A 16057-nucleotide genomic window follows, 5' to 3' on the forward strand; every position below is an offset into this window, starting at 1 on the left:
ATTTATTTACATAAATACATATTTAAAGCTATTTTGATCCATCACACAGTTTTAGATACTGTACAATTAAAGCCCAGATAAAATAGGACTGTAACAAAAGGAATTCATTCTTGAGGAAAGTATTATTATTATTATTATATTTTTTTATATACTATATACTTTACAGAGTGCTCCTTGCATTTCGTCCTATGGCAGCTGGGATAGATTCCAGCTGTCCCCACTATCCTGAATTGGATAAGCTGAAGTGGATGGGTGACTATACTATACTGTACTATAATTTAGTTAAATGGTATAGTTTTACCTTACTGGGTGTATGTGGCATTTAAGCCCCTTGACTAGAATAGGATGGCATTCACTAAACCGGCGTCTGATAATGTCTAAAGTGAAACATTGTAGTAGAAGATGAAATTAAACAATGCTTTCACTGGGAGGTTGATAGTGTAGATAAGTCATTTTTTCCATTAGAAAATTCTGTTCAAGGCACTATTATTATAACTAGAAAGAATGGATCCTTCACTTTTGCATCAACACTTAAAATGCATATTAATCAGGTCTACTGTTTTTGCCTGACTGCCGTTGGTGATTGTAAATAGGAAATTCAGCTGTAAATTAATTTTTCACCACACTGTATTAATCCATAGTCGGAAGGGAAAGCAATGTCTAAAAGCAACCAGGTTAAGAAACCAAACTAAGCGGCTTGTTCTATTGATCTCTCTCTGCTCTGTCTCAGTGCTGTGGTATCTGTATCACAGCATGGCACCTACACGGGGATATTGTGACTTGAGTGACTGATGTCTCCCTCTCTGGCTCTCACATGCTGTCTTTCTTTCTCACTCTCTCTTACTCTCTCTCATTCTTCCAGTTGTTGTATACATTTTGGCCAATTAATCAACAGCCACATTTCTATGCTGTGCTGAGACTTGTTTGCCTTAATAAGTTGTGGTTATGGTTTGTGTTCTTTCGCCATTCAGTTTGATTCAGTACTCCAATGGAACTGGCTTGGTTTTCTGTTGTTGGTAGCTATCAAACCTTTGACTACCTTTGTAAATGTCCCAGGTGGTGGGAGCGTCACCACCTGTGGCCTCAGCAGAATGCCCAGCACTGCCCCCTTAAGCTCACTGCACCACCCCTCCCCTGCACCTGAGCCAGGGACCACACCTCCACCACAAACCTCTACTGTAGTGTGATTTAAGCCAGACACCCTTAGCAGTGCTGAGGTAGAATTTTTGTCAAGATAGTAGAAACATTCCCATGGGTTAATCTGCGAGGAAATGGGTCAGTGCTGGCTTACATGACCGTGTAGACGTTCTGGGAGTTGTAGAGGTTCTACTTTTTGTACAAATTAAGTAAGATCAGGGTGTATGAGACTTGGTACAGACTGTGTTTTAAGTCTAGTATATTGCTGTAGCTTAGTTTGGATTTTTTAGCCAGGGGGATATCAAGCAAGCATTCTATTAAAACAATAGTAAACCATATTTTTTTTAACTGGAACTGACTAAGGCTGATTTTGTCTTTGTTAAAACAATGGGTTTAAGTGCCACGGAGAGAGCCACTGAGGAGTATTTGAAAAGAAACAGATGCAGGTCCCGAAATTAGTAGATTACACACACTTCAGCGTAACACTGCACAGTCACATAGGGACAGTAGCTTTGCTAAATCCAAACAGCTGCATGTGCAACCTGAATCAATCACAAGCGCATGGTACAATTCTCTGAGCTCTAGTTACCTCTTGAGACTTGCTGTGTTTCCTCAGTGTCCTTGGGATTTAACAGTACAGTCAGGCAAGCCAGCTAAGATCATATAATAAGCAAAAAGAGAAAGCGTAGAGGATATGTTGACTATCAGCGTGGTAACCTTCATAAACGCAGCAGTAAGAAATGCAAGGAATGTTTGGTTGTCTTTGGTGGTAGAAACTCTCCAACAAGACAGAAAAATCTCTTGGCCAGGAAATGTTTTTGTGCTATGTACCCATAATGGTGCACGAATGTAAACTCTCAAACTAAATATCTATTTAATGTTCCCTTGTACATGTCATTGTATAAAATGTACATATAATGCATAAATCAATTAATATACATGCTTGCACATAAGATTGTTTCTACTTCTAATAAAGTGATTATTGTGTAGTGAACATACTTATGTGTATATTCTTGCAAAAGAGAAAAGAATGTATTGAAATACTGATACAGAGCGCCGTCTCGGAGACGTTTATTTTGGTGAGACCAAAATAAACCAGCCTCAATTTATCACTCCTAGAGGGATGGTGTGCCTGCCACATACTTGTAGACATTTTGTCTCACTGTGCTTTGCATTTAACAACATCTAGACTTACAGTTAGCCATGTGTTTGGTGTCTTATGTATACATATGAGATTTGTGAAAAGCTGCAATCATAAAGCATTACGTATATCTTTAGCCTTTTCTGTCAGAAACTCATTGACATGTAAAGAAGCTCTGCACTCGACACTCGACATTTTGGGCATAAATTTAGAAAGGTAGATAATAGAAAAAATAACCAAATATGACTGATATCAGAATTATGTTTTGCATGCATAACCTAGTAATGCATTGTGCTTTTTCACATATGTGATGCAATGTCCCACCCTTCCAGCGACACTTTGTAACACCCATGTTACAAATATAACCTCACAAAAGCCATCTAAAGGCAGCATTCATTTGTTGTGTTATCAGTGTGTCGTCTTCCAAACAAAAATGGTCCCGTCTTTACTTGTTTTCCTCCCTCTGCTGTATCATACAGCTCTCTTTTCCCTCTAGTCTCCCTAATCTTTTTCCACTGATGTTAAGCTTTGACCTTTGGAGATCATGGTTGTAGTGTAGCAGCTCTCCCTTTCACTGTATTTCACTCACTCTTCTTCGCTCCTCCTCATGTATGCCAATATCATCTCTGTTGTCACTTTGAAGCGAGGCAGGATAGCACAAGGGAGCACGAGCAGGGGTGAGCCTAGCTTTAATTGCAGACTGTATGAGATTGAAATTAAATCTCACTTAAGAATTAATGGCTAGGGATTAGGTCAAGCCCCAGGGTCAAGACCAGCTATTCAGATAGCTATTGACTCTCCAGCACGCCGATCTGAATTGCATTTGATTTAATGATGTGTGTGTTTGCATATGCATATCCGTAAAGTGTGTGTGCACCACTATGGGGGGCTGTGATTTATCAAATATTACCTCATTCTGTTGAAAACCTTATGTTGCGTGTGTGTTGCGTGTGGATGGCAACTTTCTTTACTGGATATCAAAGAATCAAGCAGATGAAATAAGACATTTCTTTTATTCAGGGTCTTTTGGGATGTATGGAGCCACACAATTGCTAAACTTACTTAGATGGCTGTAGGCAAACTTTTTTGAAGTGTCAGCTTTGAACTGAAAAAAAGTGTAGGGATTATTAAATATAGAATATGGTGTGCAAAACTGTAGGCAAAGCAAAAAATGAAATACCATATCAAATATCTATTAAGGCTATCAGGCTAATTGCTTACCAACTAATTTGAAATGTAAAGTGTTTGCATGTAACTGACGGTTCTGTCTTTTTGTTCTTCTTGTTTCTCCCAGATTGCCAGCACCCATCACAGTCATGGAACCCATACCTGCGTAAATCTTTGTGTTCTGTGAGTTTAAGGAGAAGAATGGCATTAAACTGAAAATGATGAGCACATCAAATGCTCAAGCAGACACCAGCAGGCTCTGATACCCGTCTACTATAAAGCTCCCTTCCTCTTTTGCTCATTTTCTTCTACTTGCTCTCCTCCTGAAGAAAGATCACAATCTTCCCCCCACCCCACCCCCAAGCTTCTGGCAGCAGCTCAAATTTCCTGGAAATTGCTCCGAGATCTGGATTTGAGAGAGGAACATTCTATTTTTGGTCCAGGATAGACAAAGAGGCTTTTGAAGAAACAACTGTGTTGAAATTATCATATTCCCCCTCTTTTATTCTCCCCCTATTCCTCAGTCCCAGAGGCACCAACTGATGGAGAGACGAAGGAGAGAATCAGGATAAGGAGAAGAATTAACACTAGAGAGAGGAGAAAAAAGTGCTTATTGGTCAGGCAAATTGTAGTAGAGCACCTGTGAGGATTGCTTACCCATTGACTTTTATAACCGAATTCAGTACTATATGATACTTCTTGTTTATATTCCTGTTTATATTACAGTCTTTTTTCCTCAGTGAAGAGAGAGCTGTTGCTCATTAGACCTACAGCATTAAGAAAGAAGGGGGACACATCAGAACTTTGAGCATGACAAGGGGGTTAAGAATCCTGTATTTGCCCGTGTGGCCTCTGGCCCTCTTCAGCCTGCTCACTACAGTGAATATGTTGGAATTCAGTGGGGCGCCTGGCCAGTGGGCACGTTATGGGCGCTGGGAAGCTGGATCAGTGGGTGAGCTGAGCTTCAGTCTCAAGACCAACATCAGCAAAGCCTTGGTACTCTACCTGGACGATGGCGGTAATTGCGACTTCTTGGAGCTGTTGATTGCTGGTGGGCGCCTCCAGTTGCGCTTTGCCATCCACTGTGCAGAGCCAGCCACCGTACACATGGAGATACGGGTGAATGACGACCGCTGGCACATGGTCTTGCTTACCCGCAACTTCCGTGAGACCATGCTAATGGTAGATGGGGAAACAAAAGTGGCAGAGGTCAAGTCAAAGAGGAGGGAAATGGCTGTGGTCAGTGACCTGTTTGTAGGTGGGATACCACCTGACGTGCGACTGTCTGCACTGACATCCAGCACAGTGAAGTATGAACCACTCTTCCAGGGCTTGATCTCCAATCTGAAGGTGGGAGAGATGCCTCCTACTTTGCTCAATAGCCAGGGTATTCAGAGCGACCTGGAGTACCTCTGCACCAAACAGAACCCATGCTTCAATGGAGGGTTTTGTTCTATTCAGTATGGAGAAGTTCACTGTGACTGCACCCACACTCGCTTCAAAGGAAAGTACTGCAAGGAAGGTAAGGCACCATCATAACTCTTGTATTTGTCTTTGTTTTATAATTGCAGTGCAAAATCTGCGGTTAGTTCAAGTCAGAGTCTTGCAGAGAGGTCTGGGACCTCATTTCACTGTTTAGGCTGTCGAAAGTCTCTTCTAACAATGTTTGATGAAGGAGGTGCTGATGCAGTGAGGGCTCAAAAGGAGGAGGGTGTGGAACTTTGTGAATAGATTACTTAAAGTGTGCATGATCGTTCAGTGTTCTCTCATTCAGTATTTTAAGAACCTCATTTAAAGATTGAACTGCTGAAGAAGATCACTCTTTTTAGGGATTATGTGAGTCATACAAGAGTTGCAGACATGGCACAGGTGCAGCTTTGATTTCAGCAGGGACTTATTCAGAAACAGTATTTAACATCAAAGCTGCTGAATATTTCACGTTTAAGATCACACATTGAAGGTCTGCTATTTCAGCTGGCTTTCTTCTCGTCTGTTTTTTAGTGAATTTACTTCTTTCTTTCTTTCTTTCTTTCTTTCTTTCTTTCTTTCTTTCTTTCTTTCTTTCTTTCTTTCTTTCTTTCTTTCTTTCTTTCTTTCTTTCTTTCTTTCTTTCTTTCTTCCTTCCTTCCCAAGCCTGTTGTCTCTGCTGCTCTTGCTTTCATTTGCTCTTGGGATATGCTCATATGCTGTCAACTCATGTCAAATTCAGTTCTGTTTTAAACCTCTGGCTCCCTCCTTCACTGACACATCCCATTTCCATATCTATGTTTTTTCTTCTCTTTCACATTCTTCCATGTCTTTTTCTCAGCATCCAGTAGCATATCTTTCATTCACCTCCTACCACCTCTTCTCAAGTCTATCTGGACTTTCCACCTCTCGTCACCCCTCTCCCCTCCATGTCTCTCTCGAATTTGCTCCCTTACTCAACTTATCTCTCTTTCACCTTTACCCGCTGTCAGCACTTCCTACTCCTGACATCCCTCCCCCTTCACTTATCTCTGCCCTATTTCTTTCATCCTGTCTGCATCTCTACACCTTGCTTGGGAATTCTCTCACTCTCTATGCAGCCATCAGAACTTATTTTGTATCTTGATCACCTGTAATGCAGGATGAGTGGTCTTCACTACCGTTATCACTATGGTCTATTATTGCTTTGTAACCTTTAAAATAATCATTTGACTTAGTAGTTTCTACCTGGTCCTGCATGATCAAATCACTTGTAATTACAGCATGTTGAAAAGGTCGATAACTGTTTTGCCAAGTTATGTGACAGTTGTTTGATGCTTTAGACTTTTGTGGCGCTCGCAGATAAGCTTTGACGGTGCTGAAAAAGGAAATCAACCCAAACAAAATGTTTTACTCGAGTCCAGCTTTTGATAGATCTGAAGTAATAAGAATAAAATTTGCATGTTAGATCAAAGCTTTTGATTTATTTTGATGTAGGGTTAGTGTAAGTTTGGAGCGGTCTCAGATAGCTTAAAAAGCTCTACTGTGCTGCTTTTGTTCTCTGCAAAAAGCCGAACAGAAGCCTTTAATTAATGCAGATGAGCTTTTGCTCTTTAGTGACCCTATAGCACAGCAAATGATGTCACTGCTGGACAGCCGTATAAGTCGGTCTGTCTCTTCCTTCCAGTCTCCCTCTCATATTTCACGGTTCCTTCAATTCTTCAAGACTTTTCTCGCTTTCTGTTTCTGTGGCCTGTGTCAGATTGCTGTTTGGTTGCAGCAAGTAGATACTGCTGCCTTGCTCTTAGCTAAATTGAGAGCAGAATACCAATGCAGTGCTACAGTGACTGCAGGAAGCATTTGTCCTTTTGAAATGGAGAGAGTAAGATAGAGGGAGAGAATAGAGATTGAGGTAAGGAGGAGAGAATCAGAACAAGGAATTTGTGGAGAGAGCGATTGCAGTCGTGAGAAATGGAGAAGAGAGCAAGAATGAGGAGCGTAACATGAAGATTTTCATTTGCTCAGGCTTAATTTATTTCCAGAGATGTTCTTTGGTTTGAGGACCGTAAATTGGGTCATTATGGCTGACTGCCAGTGCAGCGGTGTATTTACTCCTTTCATCTAACACGTGGGTGGGAATGTAAAGGTCTTTCACTCTCACTTTCAGTCAGTTTTAAGGCCCTTTAGATGTCTGCACTAACAAATCCATGTCTCACTGTGTTAGCTCAGTGGTGAAGGGGCCGTGTCAAAGGAAAGATTTTTTTCCTTTTTTTTCTTGATATTTTAGGGAGCTGCTGTCTGCTCTCCTTAGAGAGGATGAATGTATCAATCCGTGGGAAATTTTTTAATGATAAGACATGGCACTTGCAATACAGTTATTGGTCTAGTTGATCTGTGATGTGCTTTTTGATTATCCTCAGAACATAAAATAACCAGCACAAGATGCCAGCAATGATTCTGCACAATATTAAAACATGTAATATTGCGATCTACATTATTTAAGACAGTTAGTTCATTTCTGTTTTGCATTGGCTGCAAAGAAAACAAAGATAACATTATGGGTGAGGTTTTCCGTTACTGTTTGTCACATAGATATCTGACAAGCAAACCGTTTTAATTATGAAGCTGTTTGTGTTGTTGTAGACCATCTTAACTGTTAAACTTTTTCTCTAAGAATTGCTTCAGCTCTATCGCTATAGTTGTATTAAAGGTTGGGCAGGTTTAGTTCTGCAAAGTATGGTATTTGACAGACCACTAAATTTGGTAAAAGGAATAGAAACTAATTCTGAACTAAAAGAAATATGTTCCTTCACCTGAGACAAAAACAATCAGAAAAATTAGATGAACACGTCCGATGATTGCGATGTGTCCAGCATTGCCCAGGGGCAGATCATCTCTCATCTATCAGCTATGTAATGCCATGCCATTGACAAGTCAACAAGTCAACACAAGCCAGCTACTCTCCAACCTGTGTTGAAGCTGAAAAGTGCAACTCAAACTGGAGACTGCCTTTAAATAAAAGTTGCACTTTTTGAAACATGTTGGCTGCAGCACTGATGTAGAACTTAAAAGGCAAGGCAAGGCAAGTTTATTTGTATAGCACAATTCAACAACAAGGTGATTCAAAGTGCAAAGTGTGCATGCAAAGTGTGCCATGTTTCCTTTTGTGGTTTGCATTGCACTTTTTCAAGTTGTACTACCAGTTGGCTAGAAGTAAGGGAGTACTTGTAGGCAAACATGAAAAACCTAAGCTAGTTATAACAATCTGCTAACAATTGCAGTAATCACTTTTTTTTTCACTGATTTTGCCTAGCAAGGCTCTTGCTAGGCAAAATCAGTGAAAAAAAAAAGAACCACTGCCAGCCAGCAGGTGAATACACATTTTTCCCCAGCAACTGGTGATTGTATCCAGTACAGAGAAGAACTCTTGAGCAGTGTCAGAAAGCTCAATAACTGCAATGATATGCAGTGTCATATCTTGTCAAATATTTTGCAAAAATTGATATTTGAATATTCAGTGTTAACACTTTGACACCCTGTAATAATGCAGTGTGAACAAATAAGTGAAAACATTTATTATCCAGGTCTAATTCACTGCGAAAATATTCGTGCCCAGACTTTTGAATCCTTTGATGAATGTTGGTTTAAAGTTCAATCTGTAAAATCTGAAAATGAGATGTGACAGCTGAGGTTTTGTAATCCAGAAAGGTTGTGCCATTTCAATCCCCTTAAGCACAGTATGTTTTATGTTATTCCTCTGCTTTGTAGAGTCTGTATCTCCTGTTGCATTGATTTGAATACCAGTGATCTAACACAGCTCTTAGCTGCCTTCATCTACGTCTGGCACTTTAGTATTTTCACTCATTTGCATCAAAATTGTTCAGGTTAAGGTTGATCAGACAGAATGAGGGATGAAGGTGGACATCATAAAAAAACAGCCTCATTTTTTTTTTTTAATTGACTTGATGTCAAAGCAAAAATTCACATTTTGCCTCAAAAATGGCTTACTAAATGCTAAATACTAAGGACTGGGCTAACAAACACGCTGAAACATTTCTGTGCTTTATTTGCAGTACATAAAGGACAGAAATATACTGCACTTCCTATAATTGTATTTTATAATTTACCATTGGGGTTGTAATTAAACTGGTTTTAGAATCTGTGCTGACCTTGGCTTTGTTCGTGTGTTGACCTTCAAATGGCGTTGTAGGGCAAAAAAGCTGAGCTCACAGTAATGAGAGGTTAAATTACTTTGTGAAAATGATTGTTGTTCCATTAATTTACACAGCAAAATCTGAAGAGTTTTCAGGTTACCCTGAGACTGGATTTGCTCTTAACTTGAAAGGTGTTTGACATAGAGTGAAAATTGCTAGCTAACTTGACAGACTTAAGCTGTTAGAACTTATAAATCATAGGTGTCAAACTCTGGCCCGCGGGCCAAATTTGGCCCGCAGCCTAATTACATTTGGCCCGCGAAGCCATAACAAATTACTATCAGAGCTGGCCTACTGGTATTATACAGCTAATATATACATTGTTTAGTATTAAGCTTTGCTTGTTCCATATTCAGTTTTTTAGCAAAATGTGTTTGAGTCCATAAGAAAAGATTCATTCTTATATCTGGAGGAATAAATATATTTCAATAAATATTAACGTTAGCCCGCGACTTTGTTCCAGTTTTGAATTTTGGCCCACTGTGTATTTGAGTTTGACACCCCTGTTATAAATGGACCATAGTCAGAACCCTCATTAGAATTCATTGAAAAGGAATGAATTCTGCATGGCATACATTCTTCATAAGATTCTTCCTTCTTGGAACAAACTGGACTTCAGAATAAGATCAAGCCTGTAAATAGTACAGGAATATGGAAATTATTGATCTTTGTTGCAAATGTGCCAGATAGGGGTTCCTCAGATGTCCCACTAATGGAAACACATTGCTTGTTTTTACAGCAGGTATGTACAGCAGGCTAGATAATGTGACGTGGAATTTTACACTGGCATCCTGAAGCAGTTTTGAATTTTCATGTGGATCCTTGTAGCTCAAATGTTCATGGCCTCCCTACAGTACTGCACTTGAATGCCAGTTAAATATACCAAAGAAGGACTATGTTAACTCTGCTAATGTGCTGCCTCTGTAAGTCAGATTGTGTAGATTAGGCAAAAGTTGGCAAAAGTTTGTTGGTTTCACTGGAGAAGGATGAGATTTTGATGTGAAAATGCTACAAAATTCGGCCATATGTTGTTGTTTTATTAGCCTCTGACAAGAAATGATATTTAACATCACGCAAAATCGGATGTTAGCCGTTTTTGGTAGTCAACTATACACAGCATGTGTATATACCACTCTATGTCCACATGTCTCTATTTGGAAGTGCCAAATAGAAAATTGTTGAAAAACAGCTGCTTAGATTATTACTGCTCTCTGGACTCTAATTTACCTCCATCATCACTTTTTATTATACATGTTGGATTAAAGCAGAAACCTGAGTCTCTGAGAAGCACCACAGTTAACGTGCCTGGACCCTGCATACCCCCATCTTAACGCAAGCTGTGACCTCAGGCGAGCCTCTAGCTGCAGGGTGAGGAAGAGAGAGAGAGAGAGAGAGCTGTGGTTAGGAAGTCAAAGAGTAAGCTTGAAACACACGCTGTCCTTTTTATAGCCCGAGGAGATGTTTTAACACTGTACCATCAGATGTGGTTTTCCCCAACAAGCCAGAATAATCTGCTTTATCAGCTGTTGCAATGAAAGATAAGGAGTCAACATCTCAACGCTGCAACACCCATGAACTTGACATTTTAATTTATCTACCACGTAAACATGTTGTTTTTTGTCTTAAATTACATTCTGAGAAAAAGGTGAAAGTCTTGTACACTGAAAGAAAGGCAAAGCGGCCTGAAAAGTCAAAATAGTTTGACTCAAAACATTTATGAGTTTCTCTAAACTTTTGACTTTACTAAGAAAACATTGTTTGTGATAAAGTCATCAGACCTGTGGTGAAAAGATATCTCTCCATTTATTCATTTCTTTATTTTTTGTACATTGTGCTGTCCTTCCCCTGAGTTTCTTAGTTTCACCAGCTAGACAGCGAGATAACATGCTTCAATAACCAGACTTATTTTCCTTTTTGCGCTGATTTATTGAAGAATGGCCTCTGACCATTGCCTTCTCTTTGACCATCGTAAATCTGAAAGTACAAGATACTGTATTAGCTAACTAACATTGTAAACTAGCTTGTTACACTCTTACTGCAAGCTAACAAGATAAAACTTTCAATGTACAAATTATCGTACCATTTTTACACAAAACAAAAGATGATAATTATTTTACTGTCACTCAGACTTACAGACATATCTTATCCAAGGCAACAACATTTTAAGGTCCGTATCAGCTTAGAACGATAACATTACGGTATCACTTTCCGCCATCTTTGATTTTTTCACGTTTTCATTTTTTCTTTCCCAAAGTAGTCAAACCCATATTACAAAGCAACCACTAGGGCAGTTTACAACCATAATATTCAGTTTAAGTTATAAAAGGCAGAACATACATTTTCTTCCCCCTAAAGAAATTTTAAGCTATCAAGAAAAACTCAACAATCGAGATATTGTTACCTATACCTATTAACCTGTGTTTGGTCATTCAAGTATATTTTCAGTGATTGGGTGAAAACGGTCAGTGATGTTACTTCAAAGGCAAAACAGAGTGTATCCGTACATACATAAAGTGAGTGTGTATCCATACAACTAGTGTGAATAAGACCAATTAAAACATGTACATCCACTCAAGATTTACTAACAGTCAATTTGGAGGAGCACTACTCAGAATAGTATATGCACAATGCCATTATTTAAAGGTTTTCCCCTACTTCTATACTTTTTCGGACAATTATTTGGTGTAACCTAACGTAAAAACTAAATATGTGAATATTGTGAAGTGAAACAACAAAGCCTTTTCACTTTGCTCATATATGACACAGACATTTATGGTTAATGTTATTCTGAATATCTTTTCTGTACCACTGTAACAATATTAAGCCCAATCAATGTCGGTATGACCAGTGATAATGACCAAAAAATACACATCTAACCTGTAATTTTTGTCGTTTAGGATCGACATTTAAGGTACATAGGATATATATATATTGGTGTGTTTGATCAATAATTCTATATTCCAGTTGTATTACATATTATATTGTACTGCATTCAGATCTCACACCATTCTATATGCTGTATACAATACAGGAAGGATTAATTAAAAAAATCACAGTTAAGAGCTGAGCATGTTTAGACCTTGAATTCTAAGGTAAAAGTTGTGTTTGGATGGTGACACAATGAGCCTGGAGCAAAGAGCAGAGGACATGAAAGAGAGTCATACATCATGGTGATAATTGTGCCTCCCACTGGCACACACAGAGGGATGAGGGGGAGTGAGTGTGGTTGGGATGGTGGGGGCTCACTGACTGATAATTGATATCCCAATTATCTTGTCCTGTATACATAAATAAGTATAGTGCTAATGAGAGGGCTGTACCCTGTAAGGTCGCTTGAAGAGGTTCCATAGATAACCTTATCAGGTACATGTCTAGCTGTAACAACAGAGGCTGACTAAACTTAGGCCTACACCAAACCAACAAGACTGATAAGGTGAAATGAAGCAGTACATGCTTCAAGTCTCCACTGGATTTGATTGCTGAGATTTTGTTGGTGTTTATCAAAGCTGCTCTGTTGCCTCTCTGCTGTTTCTGCTGCTGCTGTGCACTGTCGGGACAAGGTCTTTGCAGAGCAGCAGTCGCTATGATTGTATCTGACTTCCTCCCCTCCACTTTGTAATTTTACTTTGTCTTGTTATTGCGATATGGACAGGTTAGATTCTAGAAATACTTTCATGTATTTTATATTGAGTTGTATTGCTTTTAGATTTAGTAAAACAAAGTTTCCTAATTACAGTGTCAATTTTCCAAAATGGCTGCAATTTCAGAAGAAGATTGTTAATGTGGACTTATTTAAAAATATCTGATAAATTGACCTGTCATTCCAGGGTCCCAAGACTTATTTTCAAATTGATAGAGCTATGCACTGCAAAAACTCAAAATCTTACCAAGTATATTTGTCTTATTTCTAGTCAAAATTATCTCATTACACTTAAAATAAGACACAATCAGCTACAGGGCAACATTTCAGTAAGCTAAAGGAACTTGTTTCAAGACAGTGAATCTTGAAACTAGAGAAAAACTAGAGATTTTTCACTTGTTCCACTGGCAGATTTTTTCACTTATTTTAAGCTAAAATATCTTGTATTAAGTGAAAAAATCTGCCAGTGGAACAAGTGAAAAATCTCTAGTTTTTCTCTAGTTTCAAGATTCACTGTCTTGAAACAAGTTCCTTTAGCTTACTGAAATGTTGCCCTGTAGCTGATTGTGTCTTATTTTAAGTGTAATGAGATAATTTTGACTAGAAATAAGACAAATATACTTGGTAAGATTTTGAGTTTTTGCAGTGTGGTGAATCTTTTGGCCATGCGGAGGCCAAAATAACAAGCAAACAAATTTATCTGGGAAATATAATAAAGATGACCAAATTACAATTAACGAATCAAATTATAAAACCTTACCTTCATGAAAAGGAGAAAGGAAGGTAAATCAAATGGTAATCTACCATTACAAATTCCTAAAAAATAATGGCTCTACTAACCGGATGGGAAAAACATGCAAAGGACTCAAGAATGTCTTGAGACATTTTAGGGTTTTTTTCCCTTGCAAGCTTGTAGAGTCTACATACTTGTGCCTTTTTTCTGCACAAAAGCAGACCACAAACACATTGTGTAGACTTCTGTGGTGGAAAGAATTTATGAGCTGTTTTCTGATTGGTTACTAAAAATATTGAAACATGAAACATGATGTGGGACAGGTGTGGGCTCAGGGGGGATTCTAGGATCAGAGCTTTGGGGGTGCTGAGCACCCAGAGAGCTGCCCATCCAGGCAAGGTAAACTTTACTCATCACCATGAGACTTCTTCCCCGTCTGTCAGTCCCTGCATCCTTAAATGTCTCCAGTTGTCCCAAGTTCCCTCTGACTGTCTCCTTGGTGCATTTAAACCCCTGTTCCTCCCTGTCCTCATCGTCTGTTGTCTTCATTTCCATTATCAGTCATCATAATTTTACCCTCTCTGTGCAAGTCTGCAAATTTCTTTATTAAATCATAAGATTCTTAAATTCATAAAGTCTCTCTGTGCCTGGGTCCTCGTCACAAAACATGATATCACTGTTTTGTACATTTTAACACAATTTAATCTCCACATTTGTGAAAGAAAAGCAAAACACTTTTTTTGAAAAGTCTGTAACAAAAACATCAAATCTGATAAAGGTTATTTAAATGCTGCCAAAGAAGAATGGATTGGAATTTGAAAAAAAAAATACATATCCTAACCTTAATTACTGCAGGAGAATAATGAATGATGCTCATAGTGAGTAAAAAGTAAACTGAGTGCATTTTTTGGACAGAGATTCACTTTTAAAGTGTATGTATAATACAATACAGACACATAAAAATACACTCCAACAATAGAAGAGTCCTTGAAATGTACAAAATATTATTAAAAAATTGAAAAATGGAGACACCTTGGCCTTTGGTACAATGTATACAATGTATGAAAAGATCTTTACTGCCGATACTACTATGGCTCTGCAGATTTTTCCTTTTCTTTTAACCTATGTCGCCTCACCTTGAGGTTGGTAAATCTATCACATTTTGGTGGTCAAGTCTCTCAAGCATCTCTTTCTGACATCACAGCCAGGTGCTGGAGTCTGCTTTGACCCATGGTCCTTCTCAGCCAGGTATGGAGCTGACTCAAAACACTAAAAGACCTTTCACAGCTACAGCTGCTAACTGGGTTTGTTAGGGCAACCTGAATAATAGTTTTCAGTGTGGGGAAGATCTGATTATCCAGAAGATTGTACAATGTTAACATATCTGGGATGGCACCAGCCTCTCTCTTGAGCTTCAAAAAGTTTTTGGCAACCGTGACTTCCTCTGACTGAAGTTCAATATGGTAATGCAGTGCCAGGGCTGACAACCCAGTTTGTTTTGCAGATGCTGTATAGCAGCTTTGACCAAACAGCTTTAACTATTTCCTGTCTGTTTTCTTACCTGGTTCTTCCTGATCTTGTACTTTGTCCTCATGTTCCCCTCTTTCCTCTCTCCCTCTTTGGACTGACAATCATACACAAATAGATTGTATTCAATTAGATTAAAAAACACACTATTAAGAGCACTAATAAAAGTCGTCTCTCATTGTACTTTCAACCAAAAGGCAAATAACCAAACGACATGTACATCTAATAAAAGATATAAATATTGAAACACTGATCCAACATTATCCTTTATTGATGGATCATTTGTTCTTACACTTTTACCTGAATGTGGCTCCTTTTTTTGAAAAACACTTCCTCATATCCATTATGAACCTGGCTGTCTCTCTGCGCACACACACACACACACACACACACACACACACACACACACACACACACCAGGAGTTATAAGGTTAATGGGCATCCAGTCAGTTAGCTAGTTGGTACCTCAGGTTCAATATCGGCACATGCACATATGACAAAATAACCAGTTTCTCTCATTACATTTCAAACAGGACAGTGGTAACAACAGTAGGCTACGGACAATGTTAAGTTTTAGATTTTAAATAGGCTGTATACATTTCAATGGGAGCAACAGGACGGTCAAATATCGCTGATTTTACTACAGAGCAGGACAGATTGTAGGGTAGCAAACATCGTCGGGAAACACGTTTTCAACCCGGCAGGTTACCTGGATGTAATGTTTTTCAGCTAAAAAGAAACATGGTCTGACTGCTACCTAACTATATAAAGGGTAACTGAAGGTTAAATGCAGCTAATATGTCCTGTTTTAAGCCAGGCACTTCCACCTCTGCTCCGCTGTGTCTCAGCCACCATCGCTCTGGCAGCAACGCAGCAAGAGCCAGGGTAGGGGAGAGCCAAGCTGGAACAAACCATTTTGGGAGGGGGGGGGGGGTTATCTATACTTGTGTTGTTAAAATGTTATGTCTCAAACAAGTACAGTACTGTATGCTTTTTATATTTTAGAATGCTGAAGCTGTATGGGCTACTACTAATTGCTGATCCACCATGGT

At 38.9% G+C, this 16057-nt stretch overlaps 1 protein-coding gene across 1 annotated transcript in view; it reads left to right on the plus strand.

The window, feature by feature from the left end:
• The first annotated feature begins 4255 nt into the window (after positions 1 to 4255).
• The window catches only part of nrxn2b (neurexin 2b), a 649237-nt gene continuing 637435 nt past the window's right edge, over positions 4256 to 16057 (plus strand). Inside the window, exon 1 of the mRNA XM_085349739.1 lies at positions 4256 to 4967. Coding sequence (XP_085205865.1) covers positions 4256 to 4967 — 712 coding nt within the window. The remainder of the gene's footprint in view (positions 4968 to 16057) is intronic.

Source organism: Diplotaxodon limnothrissa, linkage group LG3 (assembly GCF_057381915.1).
Source record: "Diplotaxodon limnothrissa isolate DT_005_m linkage group LG3, D_limnothrissa_male_GT1.1, whole genome shotgun sequence".
NCBI classification, from domain to species: domain Eukaryota; kingdom Metazoa; phylum Chordata; class Actinopteri; order Cichliformes; family Cichlidae; genus Diplotaxodon; species Diplotaxodon limnothrissa.